Raw genomic sequence first — 23,635 nt, 5'->3', positions numbered from 1 at the left:
CTGTCCCTGCTGTACTTCGTCCAAGCAATAAACAGTGTTGGATGTTTACCTACTTAACATCTAAAAATTTTATTTTATAATGGAACTGCAAGTTATTACTACAATCAACATAAAGTTTTTCTACAAAATCTAATGCTCCTTGCATAGCAATCCTATTTATCTAAAAGAAAAAAGAAAAAAAGACAGAAATTACTTAAATATTGAATCATTTCATTGAAGTTACCTCACACATCCAAGCCAACAATATAAAATTTCATCTTCTCGGAGTCCTGGTAGCTCTCAAGTTTACAACGAACCTTTAGAGTATAAACTTTTGAACGCACAGCATCCAAATGTGCTGAAAAAACGTCATAATTCTCATCACGCATAGATGCAAAGTCCTGTGCTGGTAAACCAACTAATTCTCGAGCAGCCTCTTGAAATGCAATTGCCCAAACGTACTGAGAGCTATCCTCGATACACACATGCAATGCATACTTATGGTCAACCTCCTGAATCTCTGAATCACATGAAATGCAAAACCAAACATCTTCACCTGCACTTGAGACTTTTTTGCCACATTGCCTGCCATTAACAACTCTTGTACAAGCTGGATAAGAAAAATTATCAATGCGAATGTCTCTGATGTTAGCAGTAATTCTGTAAGTGTCTGAACTCTCCATAACCTTGAGATTAAGTCCCATCATTTCAGATATTGTTGTTGTACGAACAGCTAAATTAGAGCCTGATGACCCAGTAACATGGATGAAACTGGTGGAATCTAATGTTACTGAATACCATGCACGTACACTAGCTACAATCTCTAGATCAACATCAAGTAAAACTGTTGAAGCTCCTATAACAGATATTGACCTCCCATTGTATTCAGATATCTTACCACCTTTTACACACAAGAACTGCTTCTCTCCTCTTTCAAACTTTTCATATATTTTTGACCCTTCCTCTTCAGCTTTGGAGTCCCAAAGACAAACATCAATACTCCTTCCTGATTCATCACCAAGACATAACGTCCTCCTCTTAATGAGAGTCCCAGAATCCTTGCATGTAACATTTGTCAGTCCAACCAATGTAACAACACCAACCACATCCACAAAAGTGTCTGGTTCCATCTCTGATACTTCCAATATAGTTTTCCTATCCAAAACAATCTTTGGAAATCCTACATCATCAGGTTGAATGTTGTACACCATGTTCTTACTTGCCAAAATCTCCCATTTTGACTTAAAAGGAGTATACTGACTTTTTGAAGGCTGTATGCCACCACTACCAGAAAATATGTAGACCTTATCCTGAATAATATCTGAATGTAACGATTTTGCAACCACACCAAAACTCACAACACGAATTTCTGAAGACTCGATGTCGACAACATCAAACGAGAAAACAAATTTGCCAGGACTATATTCTATAAGCCTTTCCTTGTGAGTCACTCTTCCACGGAAAGACCAAGCATATAAAGTATTAGTTATCTCTCTTATAAGGGACTCTTTCATCCCATGCCTCATAGAAGTTTCTCCCTGTAATAAATTGGATGTAACACAGTTAATACTTTGATGATGCAAACATGAACCTTTTGATTTCCATCACACATACGTTTTTTCATCTGAAAAAACAAACAAACACTTATATTTATAAACTCTTAAACAAATGAAAGCTACACTCACTCCTTTATACTCCTCTACAGCAATGGCTTTGTCAGGTATATGCTTCCAAGACCCACACTCCATGTAAAAAACGTCGGAAATTATCAAAGATCTGTAAAAACAAAGAATTAATAGTAACAGGAAAAAAAAAGAAAGAAATGAAGAACAAACATAAGCTTACTGTTTGTTGTCAATCTCACAAAATGCATAATCAATAAGTTTTATGAGGCTTTTTTCTCGGATAGCCCAAGAACTAATGGCATTTGCCATACGAAAGGATGCATATGCTTCCATAACTTCATTTCCATCAGTTACACAAATCTTTCCCGCAACAGAACCAGGTTTGGAATCCAATTTTGTAATCCTTAGCACAATTTCCTCATCTAGGTTGTCTCTGACCTTTTTCAACCCATCCACTGTGCACTCCATTCTTCAACATGAACTCAGAAACCTAATATGAACAAAACTATTTGTTATAACAAAACCAAGACTTCGAGAATAAAAACATGGAATAAGTTGACCTATAAGACGTGTGTGGTGAGCGAAGGACAACAAGCATGCCTTGATTCCATGGCGGCTAGAAGCATTGTGCCATGGAACTTGTTATAGATATTGAACAAGGAGAACTCTGACTCGAGAAACTTTCCCATGCTCAGCAGGCAATGAGCAATTCTCACCCTCAAGAAATTTGGCACTGGTTTGGGCGAATCCCATTTCCAGAAGAATTGAAACAGCTCATCGCTGCTGATCCAAAAACAGCTTTTCAATAATAAGCAGCAGCACCACCATCACAAGGAACACTCAGCAATGCCACCATCGCTAAAATCCCACCAAGGCAAAAGTAAAACCTGACAGGAGGAGGGCGAGACTGGGAATGGCAAAATCCCGTGCTCTTGTTGCAGCAGTTTGAAGGTAGGGAACTTTGTTCTTCGTGCCAACTGAGAGTTCTAAGCAAGTTTCTTCTTCTTTTTCTCTTTGTGTTTTGGCAGTACACTCATCTAAGTGCGTCTATTGCTGGTGCAAAGAAAGAAAAAATAACAACTGTGAGAATTATCAGCAGATAACATCATCTACACTAAAATTACAATTTGCATGCCTTTCTCATGTTTGCTGAGTTCAAACATCCTTTATTAGGTAGAACTCCATTCCTGAGAGTTATTACACAACACTTCAGAACTTAACGAGACAATTTGGCAAGGAAGTCTCTAAAATCCATTCTATTTTCATTGTGGATTTAAATTTTCGTAGCATTGGAGCTGCAAACACAGATTGAAATCAAAGCTTTAAGCCTCAGTAGCGCTCTATAGAATAAACACGCTATGCTACACTAAAGATTCAATGTGAAGCTGAGGACTTATACCTCATTGTTGGGTCCTTGTTATGCTATGAATTCTCTTTTTATTTCTAAAAGCTCGAGTTCTGTAAACACAGTGTTTTTCATCTTTTAACAGCAAAGGACATCTGAGTCCCAAACCGTCTAAAAACCTATATCAATCAAATATCCAGTCAAGTGAGAGAAGTAAAGAACGTTTTTAAACTCAAAACATAAGGACAACCAAAAAAGCCTGCTAAATTTTATTTTTCAGTTTGAAAACATTCTCTACTTCTCCCAGCGGAGCTGGGATCCCTGCTAGTATTTATTAAATTACAGTAATTTATGTACTTGTACTAAATATATACATTTTAATTATTTTAAGATTTTGAAGTTTTCTCATCAAAAAAGAGGTTTTGTATAAATATCTATATAAAGATTTAATAAATTATAAATTAATTAATCACTCTTATAGAACCCATATAAAAGAATATTAAGTAAAAATATTTTTAAAGTAATAAATATATTTATTATCATAAAATATATATATTCAAATTCACAAAAATAAAATAGTTTTCAATTTAAATGCTTTATGCACAATCCTTTATAAGAGTAGAGATGATATATGAATCTAAAAAAAAAATAAAGTTATTTAAAATTTTATAAATTAGTTTATTAGTTTAAATTTAATAATTTTTTTCTTATAATGTTTAATTTATAATAGCTTATAACTGACTTCCATCTAGCAAGTTAAGTAATCAGAAACAATAATGACATACTTATTGTCAGTAGTCAACCATGGAAAATGCCTTATTAGATCAAACACCACCAATTCAAACGGATGGGAAATTGTAATTAACTTTAACTGTCCTTTCATAGTATAAAGAGGAGTATTACGAGCTTGGCACCAAACACAATTATGCACATACCGGATAACATCATCTTGCATCTCCGATCAATAGAAAGATTTGCCCAACTTCTTGATCACACGACAATGTCCCATATAGCCACTTAGAATAGGAGAATCATAGTAAATATAAAGAAAGCATAGAATAAAAATTGAAATCACCATCAATCATAAATGATCATCAGAATTCGTCCCAACAAAATAAAGAAGACCATCCTCAAGGTGATATTGAGAATGTAAATGTTAAAATGGCAAGTCATCAACAAGTGATGAAAGATTCTTAAACCCATCACGAAACTTTTGAATCCATGGCTCAATCTTTTGAACTTCACAAACTTCATTAAGGGAAAGTAAATTTTTCTTTACACTTTATGGATATTAAACATCACATACAACAGTTGCCGACAGCACAAAATCCTCATCCAAAAACTCCATAAATACTAGAATAACAAACTTGTCAAAACCATAAAAAGAGAGTTAAGAAAGAAGAAGAGCTTGAGAAAGGGCATCAGCATCAACCATAGAACTCCCTAAGTGATAAACAACATCAAAATCATATATCTAAAACTTTAAAGGCCACTAAGAAATACGACCAACGAAGTTCTTTTGCTTTAATAACGAAGTAACTACAACATAATCACCTTTAATAATGTTTGAGAACCATGTGGATATATATAAAGTTTCTCAAAACCCCAAATAAATATTAAACACTCCTTCTCTATTATGGAGTAGTTCATCTCCACTGGTTGTAATGTATGGCTGATATATGCAACGGGATGGCACTGATTAAGCACACTTGAGCTCTCTTGCATCAACACAATTCCAAAACTGATATAAAAAACATCCACGTGCAAAGTGAAAGGCCAAGTGTAATTAGGATATGCCAAAACTGGAGGAGTTGTCAATAGTTCTTTGAGATCCGTAAACATCTACTCACAGTCCATAGATTATATGAAAGATGATGTTGATGACTTCAGCAACATTTGCAATGGTGTAGTGCAATAAAAAAAATAATCAATAAAACAACTAAGATATTGCACCTTGCTTAAGAAGTGCTACACATCATTCACACACTTTGGAGTAAAAAAATTTAAAATAGTCACAAGTTTGTCAAGATCAACTTGCAAATTTTTATGTGAAATATAGTACCCAAGATAGGTCATGCCCTTGGACTTAAATATGCACTTTGACTGTTTAAGCTTTAAATTGACTTCCCGTAGTTGATCTAACACCTTACAAACATCACAAATGTGTTCCTCCAATGTCCCCTCTAAGTGGATTAAAACATTATTGATAAAGTCAGTAGTCACTTCCGACATATCACAAAGAACTTCGTTCATCATTCATTGGAAAGTGACTAATATATTGTTGTAAGCAACCAAAAGGAATGACTCGAGAGACAATCCATAGGGGTTTAAATATAAAGGGAAAGGGCACATGAATAAAAGTGCACCCCCCCTTCCAATCGGTTAAGGGTCTTGGGATATTTGGGGTTAAGCGTTCTTGGGTTTGAATAATATTGGGTTGGGTGACCTCCCAGAAAGTTTAAATTCAGGATCTTACAATTATTCAAACCAAATGGCATCACCAAGAACTTGTACAAACCACATAATGTACGAAAAACAATCTTAGAAATATCTTTTTCAGCTATTGGCACTTGCTAATACCCAAAAGCAAGATCTAACTTGGTGAACCAATGACTTCTCCCTAGACAATCTATAAGATCAGTAGTATGAGGGAGAAGGTACACATCCAAAATCATCACTTCATTTAACAAATGATAGTCAATGCAGAAATGAATACTCCTATCAAGCTTCTTCAATTTTGATTTCTTTTGGTAACCGACGATGAATAGAAACATAGATTGGACAAGCATCCCCAATTGGAATGGGATAATATATTGCAATCTTGGCCTTAGATGACAGGTCAAATTCAAAGAGGTCAACATACTTATAAATTGGTCAACCACTACAACACAAAAATCGTCAAAGGGATCGGAAGAGGGAATAAAGGAATAAGACAGAAACAAAAAAGGAAGTAATAGGGAGTCAAATATGATGGAAGTAGAAGTAAACATAAAGGGACAAAAAGGAATAAAAATAAGAGGAATGAAAAAATCTAAAGAAGTATAAAACAAGGGAGAGAAACCTCAAAGTCACATTTGGCATGATTGCATTGCAACCAATTCATACCAAGAATGAGGTCAAAAGCTTGACTCAGCACCACCCATAACAACTGCAACTTAAGCTCGAGATCGCCTACACACACAATTAGGTCTGCCTCATCCCGTGCATATGCATGTGTACAGTCATTACTATAAATAATGAAAATTAGCTCTGCAACACAACGCAAATATAGACGGCAACATGTGGAAACATGCCGAGCAATAGAAGATAAACTCAAGCCTATACCAACTAACACAAAAAGAATAAAAGGAGATCTCTTGTTATAAAATAAACTTGAAAAATAAACACTAGATGAACTGGTGCTGAGTGAACCCCTTGATGATACTCCCAAATGAAATATGGAAGGGTCATTAACTTATTCATGCAAGAACCCTCCACTATTCACACAACTCCTTGTTTCCTATAAGCATCTTAGTGTCTAGACTTTCCACTACAATAACACCAACAGGATGTTATTGACACTAAAGTCTCCACCCAAGAAATAGAGGTTGTCAATCTGGAAAATGTTGATAATGCCGATAAGTGTGACTAACTTCATCACATGCCTAATAGCGGACTGTAAGGAACCGACTCCCCGAGATGTCGTAGGTTAAAGGATCCCCGAAAGCTTGACCGAAATGACAAAAAGTTCATCGGATGGGACCGAGTTGAAGATCAAGTCCAAGACCGACTCTGAGACCGAGTTCGAGATAGAGTCGGGATCGAGCCGAGGCCGAATCGGAGACCGAGATTGAGACCGAGTTCGAGACGGAGTCTGAGATCCAAATCGGGTCCGAGACTGAGTCCGAGGTCGAGTCCAAAGTCGAGTCTGAGATCGGGTCCGAGATCGAGTCCGAGATCGAGTCCGAGACCAAATCCGAAGTCGGGTCCGAGATCGAGTCCGAGATCGAATCTGAGACTAAGTCCAAATACTAATACGGGTCAAGGGGTGAAAGCCCAAAGCGTGCATCTCCCAAGGGGGGGGGGGGGGGGGGGCTGCGGGGGGTTCCAAAAGTATAGTAGGGATAGTGAGGTCTAGGAACCAGTCTTGAAAGAACTCTCCAGTGGTGCTTCCAAACTGACTTGAGGTTCAGACTGGGGCTGAGGGGCCTTGGGTGGGAGTGAGCATGGGCTTGGGTGGTGCCGAAGGGGCCACCCAGGGAAGTGCTCAAGAGCAGCTCCCACTCCCGAAAGGGAAACCGACTCCGGTGCTCCTAGCTCATGTGGAGTGGTGCCCCACTTGAGTACCTTGTGGCTCATTAGTCCTCGCCCTTCCTAGGGGCTTGGGCCTTCCCTTCGGGATGGAAGTTGGGGGGTAGAGGTACCCATATCGGGCCATTAGGCCACGGTGTTTCGCCCCGATGTCCCAAAGCAAGTGTTGCATCCAAGGCTTGGGATTATAAGGTCCCATGATCAAGTCTTGTTGTACCAAGGGGTGTTAGAAACCTGGAGGCTTGGTGTGCTTGGCTGCTTGTGCCTTGGGGAGTGTAGCCGAACCTTAAGTTCAGTTTAACCTGGGGAGGGGGATTGGGAGAGATTTGGGAATCCGTGGATGGAAGGCTAACGCTCCATTGCTCGTGCAGTGAGTAGCTGAAACCAAGTAGGACCAAGTAGGAGCTGGTACAATAGGCGAGAACTTTGGCGAGGGAACTTAGCACAAGCCAAGGCAGTGTTGGTTGGATAGATGAGGTAAGCTTTCAAATTAGAAAGGAAAAATTTGTGGCTTACAATTTGGTATCGGAGCCTTTTCCTCAGTTCTAGCGAAGGATAGAGGCAGATTGCTGGGAGATGGTAAAGGCAGGGCGTAAGCGAACCCAGGCGGAGACGGAACCTCCGCCAGAGTTGGAGCCTCTGGTCGAACAAGAGGCTATGGATGAGGAATCCATGCATGAGGAGGACTCCAGTGAGGAAACTTCCAAACAGGAGTCCGGTGGCGAGGTTCGGTCGTCCAAGGCTCGATTGGACGTTCTAGAAGGACAATTGGCGCAGACCAACACCCTACTGGAGACTCTCGTACGCAAGCTAAAGCGTGACGAGAAGCGGAAGAAAAAGCAAAAGACTGCAGATGCTAGTAGCACAGAGGGTGCGGACCCTTCGGTAGGGACTGAGGCAGAACCAAACAAGGTCGAACAGACCGAAGTGGAATCAGTCCCTCAGGCAGTTCCCAAGTACAAACCAAAGCCCCCACCAGTCTTTAAGGGAGTGAATGACTATAAGATGGTGGAGGATTGGTTTTATGATATGGAGGATTACTTCCGAGCGTTGCGGTTACCAAGCTCGGAGAAGGTCCCATGTGCAAAACCATACTTGGCAGATAATGCCAAGTCTTGGTGGAGAACGATAGAGGCCAATGAAGGACCGGTGGCCACTTGGGAAATGATGAAGGCGAGGATCCGCACGACTTACGTTCCTCCGAATGCTACTCTGCATCTAAGAGACGAGCTGAGTAGGCTGAAGCAGACCGGAACCATTCAGGAGTATGTGAATGGGTTTATGGCAAAGAGGATACTTGTCACGGACATGGGGGATATGGATGCGTTCCATGCCTTCATATTAGGTTTGCAAACCTGGGCTCGCGGTGAGGTGATGCGGTGGAACCCGACCAACTACAAGGAAGCGTTGGATGCAGCCATCAAGGTGCATTTCAACGATAACCTGTGAAAGGGAAACACAACAGGGTTGGGGTCCACGTTTAGCAAAGGGGCCAAACCAAGGGGAACGTATAGCTGAGGGAAATTCAAGAAGAGTTTCTCTAAGAATGAGTCCTCGGGGTTCCGGAAAGGCAAATCCGGTGGCCAGCGAGCGAGTACGTGGGGGAGTCAAGCGAAAAGAGACAAACCCACGGATAAAAAGGTCAAGTCGTATAGCAGCGTGGGAAACAACGTATGCTACAACTACAGTGAAGCGGGACACTTTTTGAGGGAATGTCCCTACCCGAAGAAGGCCAGAGCCAATATAGCCATCAAGTCGGGTGAAGTCTAAACTGAGGTATGTGATCCAGTCCCTAACTCAAAGTTACTCATTACACGAGCAACTTTGGTAGAGAGTCATTTGCGACATCTACTAGCCCTCCGAGGGAAGCTTAGAGGTACCTTTGTTAAGATCCTTATTGACACGGGTGCTTCAGATAATTTTGTGGCTGCAGACATAGTCCGGCAAGCCGGACTAACAGTGCAGCGGCTAGGCGAACCAAGGACTATAGAGTTTGTTCAAGGTAGCCAAAGCACCGATGAGGTACTTCGACAAGCGAGAGTCAAAGTGGGGACTTGGAAGGTGGACATGGATTTCACCGTGTTGGATATGGTGGGATTTGACGTGATCTTCGGAATGGATTGGTTCAATCAGTTTGTGGTAGCCCTGCATGGACAAGGTAGAAACCTTGTGGTACTACAAATGCCCAAGGAAAAAGATCTAGGGTGGAGGCCTAGGATCTAAAGGTAGGGCAAAGCAAGGCCAAAGATTCCTGCTTAAACCTTGTGTCTACGAGGGGACAACTCACTAAAGGAACTAAGGCAACATTTTTGTGCTTACTCTCGGTGAAGAGTGACAAAAAGACATAAACGGAAGAAGTACCTTTAGTGATCCAGTGGGTGTTAGACCAATTCTAGGATACCATCCCGGAGGAGCTACCGGCGGGGTTGCCCCCCGCACGACCGATAGAACATAAGATTGAGCTGGTTGAGAGTGCTGAGGCAGTGGTTCGTCCCCCCTATTGTTTGAACAAAAAAGAACTCAAGGAGCTCAAGTGCCAACTAGAGGAGTTGGTGGACAAAGGGTATGTTAGGTTAGGCAAACCAAGTACGCGAACCAAAAGAGTTCCAAGCTGGGGAGAACGTGTGGCTGAACACCAAGAACCTCAGGCTACCAAGTGGAATTAGCCGGAAGTTGACCCAAAGGCAAAAATGCATGTATTCCTATAAATGAATTGATCTTGAATTCCTTAAGCAGGTTCGCGGGGCCTTACGAGATTGAGGCACGAATCGGTAAAGTGGCTTACCAACTCCGACTTCCTTGAGAGATGGGGAAGATGCACCCAGTGTTCCACATGAACTTACTCAAGCCGTACTTTGAGGATCTGCTTCGCAAGGACCAAGTAAGACCTTTACTTGAGGTTATCCAAGGGAAAGAGGAATACGAAGTCAAGGCCATCCTCAATGCGCGCAAGAGCAAGCGACAAGGACGCGAGGTGAGAGAGTTCCATGTGAAGTGGAAAGGATTTCCACACTGCGAAGCAACATAGGAACCGGAGGAGAACCTAGCGAACGCGTAAGATCTAGTGGAGGAATTTTTGCAAGGCAAAACTCTATGTACTTATGCAAAGTTCAATTAAAAATATCAATTTGCAAAGTTGAGCAAGTGGCATATGTTGGGACCCGAAGGCACGCCGAAGGTAAGCTAATTAGCATAGGTTTGCTAGGTCGACCAAGCGTAGGGCACTATGCCCAACTCCCCATGAGGATGTCGAATCCCTAAACGTATTTTACGGAGGTTGGGTTCGAGTCCCAACCCCCTAGTAAAGCAAGGCTGGGTTCAAGTCCCGACCCCATACTAGGGCGTGGTGAGGTGAGGGGTATAGGGACACCTATATTCCTTTGTCATGGGCTCTTGGCCGGGGAGGCTAACTTAGGCACACCGCTAAGTGGGGGGATGCCCCCGGAGACATGGCCAACAAGTCGTAGGATAAAAAGAGACGTTCGATATGGGCATCGAACTTCTTCTATGGGTGGTGGAGTTGTAAGGAACCAACTCCCCGAGATGTCGTAGGCTAAAGGATCCCCAAAAGCTTGACCAAAATGACAAAGAGTTCATCGGATGGGACCGAGTCGAAGATCGAGTCCAAGACCGACTCTGAGACCGAGTTCGAGATAGAGTCTAGGATCGAGCCGAGGCTGAATCGGAGACCGAGATCGAGACCGAGTTCGAGACCGAGTTTGAGATGGAGTCCAAGATCCAAATCGGGTCCGAGACCGAGTCTGAGGTCGAGTCCGAAGTCGAGTCCGAGATCGGGTCCAAGATCGAGTCCAAGATCGAGTCCGAGACCGAATCCGAAGTTAGGTCCGAGATCGAATCTGAGACTAAGTCCAAATACTAATACAAGTCAAGGGGTGAAAGCCCAAAGCATGCATCTCCCGGGGGGGGGGGCGGCTGCAGGGGGTTCCAAAAGTATAGTAGGGATAATGAGGTCTAGGAATCAGTCTTGAAGGAACTCTCCAGTGGTGCTTCCAAACTGACTTGAGGTTGAGACTGGGGCCGAGGGGCCTTGGGTGGGAGTGAGCATGGGCTTGGGTGGTGCCGAAGGGGCCACCCAGGGAAGTGCTCAAGAGCAGCTCCCACTCCCGAAAGGGAAATCGACTGCGATGCTCTTGGCTCATGTGGAGTGGTGCCCCACTTGAGTACCTTGTGGCTCATTGGTCCTCACCCTTCCTAGGGGCTTGGGCCTTCCCTTCGGGATGGAAGTCGGGGGTAGAGGTACCCATACTGGGACGTTAGGCCACGGTGTTTCGCCCCAATGTCCCGAAGCAAGTGTTGCACCCAAGGCTTGGGATTTAGAGGGTCCCATGATCAAGTCTTGTTGTACCAAGGGGTGTTAAGAACCTGGAGGCTTGGTGTGCTTGGCTGCTTGTGCCTGTGGGGAGTGTAGCCGAACCTTAAGTCCAGTCTAACCTGGGGAGGGGGATTGGGAGAGATTTGGGAATCCGTGGATGGAAGGCTAACGCTCCATTGCTCGTGCAGTGAGTAGCTGAAACCAAGTAGGACCAAGTAGGAGCTGGTACAATAGGCGAGAACTTTGGCGAGGGAACTTAGCACAAGCCAAGGCAGTGTTGGTCGAATAGACGAGGTAAGCTGGCAAATTAGAAAGGAAAAATTTGTGGCTTACACGGACATCACAGCCACGGCCACGACCATGTCTTCAACTTTGTCCTTGAACTCAACAATAGCAATATGTAGCGCACTTGAATTTGGAGTTGAACTCCAAGCCCGTTGGTTACGAAACGAGGATCTCACGAGCACTAGCTCCCTATATCCAACACTTGCATGCAAAATGGTGTCAAACGGTGTCTAGCACAATTTTGGCATACCGGTGGCCTAACACAGAAGGTACCCCACTGACTAAAGCAATATAGAGCTTGGGCTTAAACCCAAGCCGGACGTAGAACAAGGAGCAACACAGCCTAGTAGGAGCCAAACTAATGTCTCAGATGGTCACACATGGATTCTAACCACTATCCTTATTATATATTGGGAACCCTTTATAGCCTCCCCCCCTCCCCCCCTCCCCCCTTTGAGGAACACACGCTTTGGGCTTTCACCCCAAGCCTCCCTTAATACTAGGAGTTCGTCTATGGGACAAACTCGAAACTTACTAAATATAGAATGTCCTTAGATTATGAATTTAGACACAGGATAAACACCATTGTGTTCAAAACAATCTTTATATTCTGTAGATATGCCAAATGAGTAAATTTAGACACTTTTCATAAATAACATTTGGGACTGAAATGAGACTAACACAAAGGGCATGATAACGAGGGTGTTTGGCAAGCATGGTAAACTATCATGTAATGATATTGAGAGAGTATGCTCAATATGCAAGGGTTTTTACCAAGTCAATGCAAGATAGAGTAAAAAAGAATTAACAAGACGGGCTAAGTATGTTTAACTAAATAGACACTTAGGAATTCATTCTTTATACTCATCCGGCCAAGTACAAATGCTAAGTCTAGTTTACTAACACTTAAATAAAAAGGGCTAATAAAGGGAACTAGCAATACTAATTTCCTGCCATTATGGCATTAAAGAGAGAATGTCTGTAAGGACTAGCTAATAAGTATCTTTTGATACCCGAAGTCACATTTGTGACACAGCATCAACCTCTATTACAACAAGATTATCTCCTACAGAAAGTTAAGGGTGGCTAAAGCAAGTGTATACACAAGTCTTACAAAATTTTAATATAGTGCTGGCCACAACATTCCTAACTTGATCCACTTTGACATATTTAGCTCCATACAAAGCAAAAGGCTTCGGAAACGAATGTCAAATTGCATCACTGACTCAAATGGCCCTTGATAAAAAAGATGCAATTGTTGAAAGGTATCATCACAATCGTTATCATATCCAAATGCTCATTTAAAGGCATCCAAGAGAATGCTCCAATTCTCACGACTGGTTGCACTCAAACCATTATATCATTGTTGGAGATACATGGGAAACCCATGCAAACACTAAGCATCATCCTGAGAATAATATATGGCAATCACCATAAAGTGATCAATAGTACACATCATCCCCAAGACTCCCATGGAAGAACTCCAGCCGGACGTGAAGATTGGCACTAAGAGTAAGAGGAGCTGTACCATATGCTATAAATGCTACCATCAATTGAGTTTGATTGCTTAACTGTAACCATATAACATTAAGAAAATGCACCAACTGCTACTCCAAAGTCAAAGGAGGAGGAGGTTAGTGCTTTGCCATGAAGATAAACGAAAAGAAAAAAATAAAAGAGAATAAATTTGAAAAAGCTATAAGAAAAAGTAGATTTAGACAACGTAAAAGCTAGATCTAAATCAAAATCCTAAATCCAAACACTTTTCAGGGACAATCAAAGTTGCCTCTCATCTCCACCAATGTGAGTGCATAAATAGAATATAGAAATGTATTTATACAAGAATGAGTGGTTTGGATTGAAACCAATTTGATAGTCCCATTATGCTAATATTAGTATATAGCATTGTTGCTGTACACTTGGACCTCACAATTTTAAATTTATTTTGAAATATATTATATTTAAAATAGAAGAGTATATATAATCATTTAAAGATATAAAAATGACTTTATATATATATATATATATATATATATATATATAATATTAGGACTTTAGAAGGAAGAAGGAAACACTATAAGCTATCTAGGACCTTAGGAGGAAACACCATAAATTGGTAAATTATAAAAGGAAAACCTATGGTTTATATTTGACATATTAGGACCCAAATCTTGGCATATTTTTTCATAATTTAATATTAAATTTATTTGTTATAAACTTTTAAATAACTTATAGTGTTTCTTCCTAAGGTCCTAAATTAGGAGGTGCACCTAAGGATTAACAGAATCCTATAAATAAATTTAATTGTACTAAGGGATGTTATGAATTTAGAAGTTCCATGTGTTTGGTTGTTTGTACCTGTGAGGAACATAACCAAACCTTAAGTTTAGCTTAGGTTTAAGAGAGAGTTTGGGAATTTATGAAGAAATAGTTAACACCCCATTATTTATGTAATGCATAGTTAAACCCCAGGAAAAAAAAAGAGTTAGTACATTAAGTAAGAACCTTAGCAATATAATTACCTAATGCCAAAGTAAAAGAGGTTAGATTAGCTTGACAGCCTGGTATGGATACCCATTTCCATCCCAAAGGAAAGGCCTAAACCTTTAGGAATGGATGCGGTATACCATAGTTTATTTCCCTTTTGGGAATGGGAATTATTCTTTAAGAACTTTCTTAAAAAGCCTGTTGGCTACTTAAGGTTACTAATCCCTACTCCCAACCCTAAAGTTTTTTGGAAGCACCACTAAAAAGTTTTTTCAAAACTATATTCTTAGCCTCACTATCCTTCATATACTTTTAAAACCCTCTGTAAATTGAATTTAAAATTGAAATTACAAACTATGAATTACATAATAAATGTCACTTATATAACCATAATAGATATATTTATGCACAGAGTTGTTTTTTACTAATAAACTTTACTAATATAAGAAGAAATATAAGTTATACAATTTTTTAATGAGAACAGTTTTTTTTAACAATATAAGTTCCACTATTAAATCTAATAAACATACTAAAATATAGATATGACCTTCAATCCACTTAAATTATTTGTGATTTTAATTAGTATACTTTTGTTAAGTTTAGTTTTAATATAAAAATATATTTATGTGATTATAATAAAATCATTGAAATAATATTTAATCTTACTTAACATGAACCACTTAAATTTTCTAACCACAAATGGAAAAAGGGTTATTTGGTGTTTATTAGGTGGTTATCTAAATAGGTTCATTGCACTTTCTTCTTTGGTTCATAGCATTTCTAGATTCTCACTGACTTTCTCTCTTTGAAGCATGTCAAGCTTGAGCTGGAATCAATATCCAAAGGCTGTGACATCCGAATTGCAGCGCGTAATGCACTCTAATCCTTCTCCGATGAAAGCAGTTCCCTTTTCCGTTGCCTTGGAAGCTCTCTGATAGTTTGGTTTATGTAGTGTATATACACCTGGATCAAGAAGCTTGTACGTGATACATGGCAGCTTATTTCTCGCTTGGAACCACATGTTCGGAGCCAACAATCTGACACGGCGCGCATGCCAAGCACCAGGTTCGCTCGCGAGTTTTCTCTTTATGACACTAACAGATGCGTTGAACACACATTTGCAGCAGGCTTTCTTGTCGCCTTAGATTTGCCCAGCCAATCTAATCGGCCAGCCGCTTCTCGCTCAAAAGCCTTTGTTATGCCTGACCACAAGGAGAGAGTGGAAGACAGCGCTTGCATGTGACAATTATTAACAACGGAGTTCGTGGGCCGCAATGCATTGCAAAGGTAACCAAGACATCTTTTTTTTTTCCTTTGATTTTTGAGATGTTTCATTTGGAGAGCAGCTTTGATGTTTTTGCTTGCTGTTTTCTTCGCGCAGGCACAAGTCCAACAAGGGCCAAGCCAGGCCAGGCCAGCCAGACTCATGGCGCTGCTGGCTGTCCCTTGTGCGAAAGAGAGTGCCGCTTCGGATATCTATCTCTGCGCTAATCCGGCAGTCTTTTGCGTGTGTCTTGCCAGCTAGGTGGGAGAGGCCGTCCCTCTTCCTCGCTCCGTGCCTGCCTGCCTGCCTCGCTCGAGTCCAACTCTATCCCATTGTCCGGTGCGTCGCTATACGTACAATAATCTCTCCAAAGCAGCAGCAGCAGCAGCGCACAGCAGTGACAGTCTCGCAGGCTCGAGAGGAGAAAAGAGACCGTGAGGAATTTCTTTCACTTCTTCCTCCTGATTTTATTTCTTTTCCTCCTTTCACTCTGTGAGCGCAGGCACCATACATTTACGCTGCTGAAGCAGAGAGGCACTCAGGACTTACTCATTATGCTACGCCTCCTCCTCCACCTCTCTCGGAGAGATTTAGTGGGAGCGAGAGCGACAGAGAGAGAGCGGTTTCATTCATTCCAGCTACTTAAGTCTGTCATTTACTTTGTGGAAATTCCTCTCGTCGTAGCTGGTCTGCTTCTGGTCTGGTCTCGTCCTGATGGTTTTCCAAGTTTGCTCTTGAATTTTCATCGCTGCATGCTGTCTGCTGCTTCGTTTTCGCTGGCTGGAAAGACGCTTGACAACAAGATCTCATTAACTTCTAACGCCCACAGCTTTTGCAAGCAGGCGAAGCGACGATGACCACCACCGAGAGAGCGCCGAGAGTAAAAACTTTGCGCCGAGGCGTGTGAGTCGAACAACCTGTCGCCAGTACAGCAAAGGACATCTCCTTCCGTATGCCTCTGTGGTGGTATATATGTTTTTAAAGTCGTTGTTCTTTTAGCTCGGCTCTGGCTCTGGCTAGCGTTGTTTGTTGTTTGTATGCGTCAATTTGCTTGCTTCCTCTCTTGCTCGCTTGCTTCCCTCTGGTAGAGCTCTGGAGATCTTCCATGTCTTACAAGATCCTTCTCTCGTCTTTCCAGAGCAAGGCCGGGAAGAAGAGCTAGCTAGGCCCAACAGGGACGAGGCAGCGAGCGACGAGTAACCATGGACAGGACGAGAGCGCTCCTCCTGGTGATGGCATTCTCGCTGGTGGTGCTCACTCTTTCACTGCTAGCAGGAGGAGCGGGAGCTACCAAGCTCGAGCTCATCCACGTCCTCTACTCGCAGCAATCGCCACTCTACAACGACACGCTCAGCGACGCCCAGAGGCTCCAGCTGCTCATCGGCATGGACAGCGCCAGGCAGCATTACCTCCTGGATCGACGAAGACGAGGAGTAGCAGCAGGAGCTTCTTCCACCTCCGGCTCCTCCAAGCTCGCCACCACCACCTCCTTCTGGGCCGAGAGCCCGATGGAGTCGGGCGCGTTCCTGGGCCTCGGCCAGTACCTGGTGAGCATGGCGTTTGGAACGCCGCCACAGGAGGTCCTCCTCATCGCCGACACAGGCAGCGATCTCATCTGGCTCCAGTGCTCCACCACCGCGGCGCCGCCGGCCTTCTGCCCGAAGAAGGCCTGCTCGAGGAGGCCAGCGTTCGTAGCGAGCAAGTCGGCCACGCTGTCCGTGGTGCCGTGCAGCGCGGCACAGTGCCTGCTCGTGCCGGCACCGCGCGGACACGGCCCGGCGTGCAGCCCGGCGGCGCCGGTACCGTGCGGCTACGCCTACGACTACGCCGACGGCTCCTCCACCACCGGCTTCCTCGCCCGCGACACCGCCACCATCAGCAACGGCACCTCGGGCGGCGCGGCGGTGCGCGGCGTCGCGTTTGGCTGTGGCACGCGCAACCAGGGCGGCAGCTTCTCGGGCACCGGCGGCGTGATCGGGCTGGGCCAGGGGCAGCTCTCCTTCCCCGCCCAGTCGGGATCGCTCTTCGCGCAGACGTTCTCCTACTGCCTGCTCGATCTCGAGGGCGGGCGTCGGGGGCGGAGCTCCAGCTTCCTCTTCCTGGGCCGGCCCGAGAGGCGCGCGGCATTCGCCTACACGCCACTGGTGAGCAATCCACTGGCGCCCACCTTCTACTACGTGGGCGTGGTGGCGATCCGGGTGGGCAACCGCGTGCTGCCGGTGCCGGGCAGCGAGTGGGCGATCGACGTGCTGGGCAATGGCGGTACCGTCATCGACTCGGGCTCCACGCTCACGTATCTCCGGCTGGGCGCGTACCTCCACCTGGTCAGTGCCTTCGCCGCCAGCGTCCATCTCCCGCGGATTCCATCCTCGGCCACCTTCTTCCAAGGCCTGGAACTATGCTATAACGTTTCTTCCTCGTCTTCCTCAGCCCCCGCCAATGGGGGGTTTCCACGTCTCACCATTGACTTTGCGCAGGGGCTGAGTCTCGAACTCCCGACTGGTAACTACTTAGTGGATGTGGCCGACGATGTCAAGTGCCTGGCCATCCGGCCCACGCTCTCGCCCTTCGCGTTTAATGTGCTGGGGAATCTCATGCAGCAGGGCTACCACGTCGAGTTTGATCGCGCGAGCGCGCGCATTGGATTCGCGCGCACAGAATGCGTCGCTCATTGATGGATTGGGCTTTCTTTCCCGTTTTCTATCGAGCAAAAGCGAGGTTTGAGCGAGCGGAATTGGAACTGGTGAGTGCTTGGATTGGATGGAGAAGCCAGAGGACCCAATTGGGAAGAACAAGATCGATCGATCGAGCGATCGACTGGAAAGCTCTTCCTCTTTCTTTCTCCAAGCTTTTGTTATTCTTCTTTCTTTCTCTCCTTTTTTCTTCCATACCATCGTTGCCTGGTGGTGTGGTGGTGATGTCAAATTCCTTGCTCTCTTTCTTGTTTTCGAGCAATCAATGTCTGTATAGCTAGATAGATAGAGCGAGCGTTGAGAGACAAAAAGGTGGTGTACTTTGGCATGGATATTTTTTTGTGGAAGATTTACAGATTTGGACAAGATGATGATGAAACCGCGTCCCGGAACCACCGCGATGAATGCTCCTCTCCTCCATCCGTGACTCGCATTTACTCGCAAAGAGTCAGGGTCAGCGCAGCGATGCGTCACTCGCTCACTCGCTCACAAGCTCGTGGAGTAAATGTTTGAGATCAAAACCGCTGCGGCGGCTGCTCCTCCTGATGATCCTGGTCCCCGTCCGGATGATCCTCCAGGTGATGGCGACATCAATGATCCACCACCTGTGGCAGCTCTCAGCCCCTGCTCCAGATTCCCGTGAGTGTGACAAGCTGCCACCAACGTCGCGCTCGCCACCGATCCCGGCTGGAAAGGCATGCTGCTCATCAGCTCCGCGGCGAGCTCCACATGACCGGCTCGCCCCAGAAGATCGATCGCGCACTGGTAGTGCTCCAAGTTCCTGGAAAAGTGGTAGTCAGATTCCACTCCAGCGAACAGGCTATGGCCGTCTTCCACGAGCCCCGCGCGGCTACACGCCGAAAGCGCGCTCAGCATCGTGATCTCGTTGAGCTTCACCCCCTCGACGAGCATCTCCCGGAAGAGCTCCAGCGCCTCACGGCTATGCCCGTTCTGGGCATTCGCGGCGATAATCGCAGTCCACGAGACGACGCTCTTCCTGGCGATCTTGGCGAAGGCCGACCGCGCCTCCTCCAGGCTCCCGGCATTCCCGTACATGTCCACCAGCGCGGTGCCAACCGAGACATCGTGATCCATCCCGGTCCCGGCCAGGCTAGCGTGGATCGTCCTCCCAAACGGCGCTGCCGACGCGTCGCTGGCGCAGGCGTGGAAGATCGCCAAGAGCGTCACGTTGCATGGCTTGGCACCGTCGAGGTTCATGTGTTGGAACACGCGGAGGGCCTCGCGGGCATGGCCGTTTTGAGCGTAGGCCGTGAGGATCACCGTCCATGCAACCACGTCCTTGCGGGTGATCCCATCGAAGCAACGCTGGGCGTTCTCTACGCTGCCGTGTCTTCCATAGGCGGCGACGAGCGCGCTCGCAACGATGGCGTCCGAGTCGAGGCCCGGGGCGGCGAGGCTCGAGTGGAGGGAGAGCGTGGCGTCTACATCTTGGCAAGCGCCAATGGCCACCACCAGAGTTATGATGTTCGCCCGCTGGCCCTCGAGATCCATGGCGGAGAAGAGCTGCAAGGCGGATCTCCCATCGCCGCTGCGAGCGTAGCCTGTGATCATCGCGTTCCAGGACGAGACGCTCCGATCGGGCATTTGGGCGAGCAAGCTTCTCGCCATGTACAGATGCCCGGCCTCGGCAAATGCGGTGATTAGCGTGTTCCAGGAGATGGAATCTCTTTCGGGCATTGCATGAAACACCGCCGTTGCGCGATCGAGATTCCCGACCCCTAGATGCGCTGCAAGCATTGTATTCCACGAGATAACATTCTTTTCCGGCATCTCATCAAACAACACTTGAGCCTCTTCCAGATGCCCGTTCTGGGCATATGCTGAGATCATGATATTCCAGGAGTGTGGATTTCTCGCCGTGATGGCCTCGAACGCAGCGTGCGCTCCAGATATGCTGCCGCACTTGCCATACATCTCCACGAGGTGATTGCCGATGAAAGCCTCTCCGTCGCGGCCGGCCCTGGAAATCTGTGCGTGGACTCGCCTGCCCATCCACAGCGCGTCGTTTTGAATGCATCGGGCGAGGAGAGCGACGATTGTGGCCTTGTCTGCGGCGATCTCGCGCCTCTCGAGCCGCGGAACCGATCGCTCCAGCGGCTCATCGCAGCGATCGTATCGAGGAAGCTGCCGCCGCATATGTTCATGACGCTAAAGGGAGGAACCCTAAAACGTTGGGTTCGACGTAAAGGTGAGGGCTAGGTTTTCGATTGCGTTCGTCGGGCGAGCTACGTGATTCCCTGGAGCAGCGCTGCAAGACAACGATCGCTATATCGCATTGAAAGGTAGGAGAGGATGAAGAAGAGGCCCAAGGAGCTCCAGATCGGGGCGACGGTGGCTGTCAAGGTAAAACTAGGTCCCAAGAAGAAGAAGATGACGAAGAACAAGCACAAGGAGGGATCGGCGTCGGGCTCTCAGCTTCACGCTGTGGTTACAAAGGCGGCAAAGAAGGAAAAGAGGATGACGAGCACGAATGCGAAAAAGAGTGCCATTCCAAACGCCGCCGACGCTGCTCAAGATCCTGCGATGACGAAGCACGCTCCAGCTTCTCTAGCTACGGCTAAACCATCTTCTCCCATTGCCGGAAGAGTGAAGAACTCTCGCAAGAGAAAGTTGCCGGAGTCATTCCTGGCAATGAACAGTCCCAACACCAAGCGCCTGGACGCGTTCCTGGCGTTCGTCCGCGACAACAAAGACACCCCCCAGCACTTCCCTCCGGCGGGCGTCCCCCATGCGCACGTCAACGAAGCTCTTACACCACCAGGAGAAGAAACGATCCACCCTCCTCCGGATGATCAGCAAGCAAGGCCGGTTTTCACGATTTGCACGCATGAGCACGGCAAGGAAGACATCGAGGCGACCTGGCCGTGGAACGTCTTCACGGACGGGTCGCTCATCGTCCCCGAGGGAGGCGAGGCAGTGAAAGCCGGCTATGGAGTCTACTACGTCTGGTGCAACGGCGGCTGCGGCCTGGCCAAGCACGTCCAAGGCAACAGCAGGATCTCGTACGATGCATGGGCGATGGACGGGAGTCGCAAGATAAGGATCATCGAGCTCGCGCTGGGTGGCGACGAGAGCGCGCTCACCATGGAGCTCCTGGCCATCCTCGAGGCGCTGCTGCTTGTGCAGAGCTTCTGGGGCTACTCGCGCCTCTACCTCTACACGGATAGCATGGCGGCGCTCAAGCTCCTGGCCGAGTTCCAGAAGCGACCGGGGAGCTTCGCCAGGCACGTCCATGGCGAGGTGCTGGCCGCCATCACCAGCGTCGCTCGCAGCAGCTACATTGAGCACGTACACTTGCTCAAGGTGCGAGCGCACGCTGGGCTATTTGGGAACGAGGCCGCCGACCGGCTGGCCAAGATTGGTGCCAACTTGCCGGTTGGCTCCTCGTGTAAGTTTAACCTCAGCAACGTTGCCCAGCCGGGAGCTCTGGCTATGGATCCCGGTCTGGTTTGCACAGCAGATGGTGGTGCTGCTAGTACTCTTCTTGCTCCTCCTCCTCCACCACCACCTCGGCCACCTCGGCCTCCCCTGCTTCCTCCCCTTCTTCCCTTTCCCCTTCCTCCTCCACATCCCCTCTTGTTTACTCCTTCCCTCCCTCCTCTTCTTCCTCTTCCAGAGCAGCAGCCACCCCTTGTCCCACATCTTGCTTCTTGGCAGCAAGTAAGGTGAAACTAAGTGTTTGTATCAATCGGAATAGAATACAAATTAAATCAAATATGCTAAGCAATCTATTTAATGAGTTTATGCTGGGCAGCATTTGATTTTTGGCTTTGATGCAACAAAAATGTGGATTCCTATAGGTTTTCCAAGAACTATATCTCCTTTTACAAAGTTTCTTAATTATTAATCACGCTTCAAATTGCTGGAGAAGAGTTGTGACCAAGAATAGAGAGAAGAATGAAGATGACGAACAAGAAGGACCAGTAAAGAAAACAATAAACAGTTTACAACCTTGCATGCATATACATGGCATTCCTTGTCTAGCAAGAATCACTAGACGAAATGTAAGCTTCTAGTGGCATAGTTGGCTCAAAACGTGGTGGTTCTTCAAGGTACATCACCCCCTGCCGCATTTTCAAGTTTGGCGCTACCCAGTCCACACCATGGTAGCGGGCAGTCAACCAGCTCCACTCAAGGTTCCCGGACATCATGTAGCCAAGGCCGTCAATGTAGCCCTCCACAGCGGTGGAGAAGTAGCTCGACCTGGTTATCAAGTCGTGCAGCTCCACGAACCTCCGGTTGCAGTCCTCCATCAGCTCGAGAGTTTGGTCCGCCGCCTCTTGCAATCCGACGCCCTGGGACATGCAAATCGAGGAGAGGAGGTTGGAGAAGTCCCCGGAGAGATACTCCACACGGAAGGAGAGGATGTCGTTGACGCAGATGAGGTGGTCGATGGCGGTCGTCGCAATGTCCCGGATGGCCGGCTGCTCGAGCACTTCCTCGTCGAGCTCCACCCCCAGTCCATACTCCATGAGCAAAACCAGCGTCGCCCCCGAGCTAAACATGCGCTTCCCGGCCACAAACTCGCTGGCCGTGAGGACGGCGCCCTCTTGGCGGAGCCGGGACTGCGAAGCCGACTGCTGGAACAGGCCCAACACGTGGCGCACCAGGCGCGAGTACTGCCGCGGCGGCATGTCCTCGCGGAAGTGTTGCCACAGCGAGGCGAAGCACGAGAGGAGCGAGCCTCCCACCGGCGCCATCGCCCCTTTAGCTCCATGGATGGTTTCAAGGTACTTACCCACGAACGCCGACGCGTCTCGGGCATTCGCGCCCAGGGACTTGACGTCGTCGACGAGCGAATCGAACAGTGTGAACCAGCATACGAACTTGATCAGCCATGGGATCCTTGAGTTGAGCGCTGTGGGGAAGAGCATGCACGAGAGAAAGGGCAGCTTCTGAGCTATAAAGGACCTCATCTCCTCGTCCGAGGACTCTGGCGAAGCGAAGTCTACACACCAGCGGTCCATTTCCATCTGGAGCTTGTCACACAATGGATGGACTCGCAATGCAGGCTTGCATTTCATTGGGGAGATGTGGAAGCTGCTGAAGCTCCTCATGGGGGCAGCTGTTATATACTTCAAAGCACCATATGCCGCTTAAACGAGACCAGCTTCTTTATACTCAAGGTGCCGTGCCGTGTTTTTGGAGGTGGTTGTTCATGGCTGACAAGAACACACTAGATGTTTTTGTTGTTCATCGACGACCACCACAAGTTTAGAAAGTGTGGTTGTTCATGGCTGACAAGAACACAATAGCTGTTTTAGTTGTTCATTGACGACCATCACAAGTATAAAAAGTGTGGTTGTACATGGC

General features: G+C 46.4%; 4 protein-coding genes across 4 annotated transcripts; 1 reads left to right on the top strand and 3 right to left on the bottom strand.

Annotated features, from left to right (window-relative positions):
- Nucleotides 1-224: 224 nt before the first annotated feature.
- LOC112346969 (replication protein A 70 kDa DNA-binding subunit E-like) lies at nucleotides 225-2,072 on the bottom strand. The gene is made up of 2 exons (XM_024677016.1): nucleotides 1,825-2,072; nucleotides 225-1,431 (listed from the first exon to the last, which is right to left on the bottom strand). Exons 1-2 carry the CDS (start codon nucleotides 2,070-2,072, stop codon nucleotides 225-227), a joined length of 1,455 nt encoding a protein of 484 aa, XP_024532784.1.
- A 13,740-nt stretch (nucleotides 2,073-15,812) lies between these two features.
- On the top strand, nucleotides 15,813-18,342 carry LOC9640447 (aspartyl protease family protein 2). The gene is made up of 2 exons (XM_002972016.2): nucleotides 15,813-16,042; nucleotides 16,111-18,342. Exon 2 carries the CDS (start codon nucleotides 16,811-16,813, stop codon nucleotides 18,281-18,283), a length of 1,473 nt encoding a protein of 490 aa, XP_002972062.2. The 5' UTR covers nucleotides 15,813-16,042; nucleotides 16,111-16,810; the 3' UTR covers nucleotides 18,284-18,342.
- A 445-nt stretch (nucleotides 18,343-18,787) lies between these two features.
- Nucleotides 18,788-20,458, bottom strand: LOC9640705 (pentatricopeptide repeat-containing protein At4g02750). The gene has a single exon (XM_002971812.2). The coding sequence runs from the start codon at nucleotides 20,456-20,458 to the stop codon at nucleotides 18,788-18,790; it is 1,671 nt and encodes a 556-aa protein (XP_002971858.2).
- A 1,790-nt stretch (nucleotides 20,459-22,248) lies between these two features.
- Nucleotides 22,249-23,387, bottom strand: LOC9640704 (microbial Terpene synthase-like protein 13). The gene has a single exon (XM_002971811.2). The coding sequence runs from the start codon at nucleotides 23,377-23,379 to the stop codon at nucleotides 22,303-22,305; it is 1,077 nt and encodes a 358-aa protein (XP_002971857.1). The 5' UTR covers nucleotides 23,380-23,387; the 3' UTR covers nucleotides 22,249-22,302.
- Nucleotides 23,388-23,635: the final 248 nt, after the last annotated feature.

This window comes from Selaginella moellendorffii, unplaced genomic scaffold (assembly GCF_000143415.4).
Source record: "Selaginella moellendorffii unplaced genomic scaffold, v1.0 SELMOscaffold_18, whole genome shotgun sequence".
Classification (NCBI taxonomy): domain Eukaryota; kingdom Viridiplantae; phylum Streptophyta; class Lycopodiopsida; order Selaginellales; family Selaginellaceae; genus Selaginella; species Selaginella moellendorffii.
This window is presented reverse-complemented; position numbering and strand designations above follow the sequence as displayed.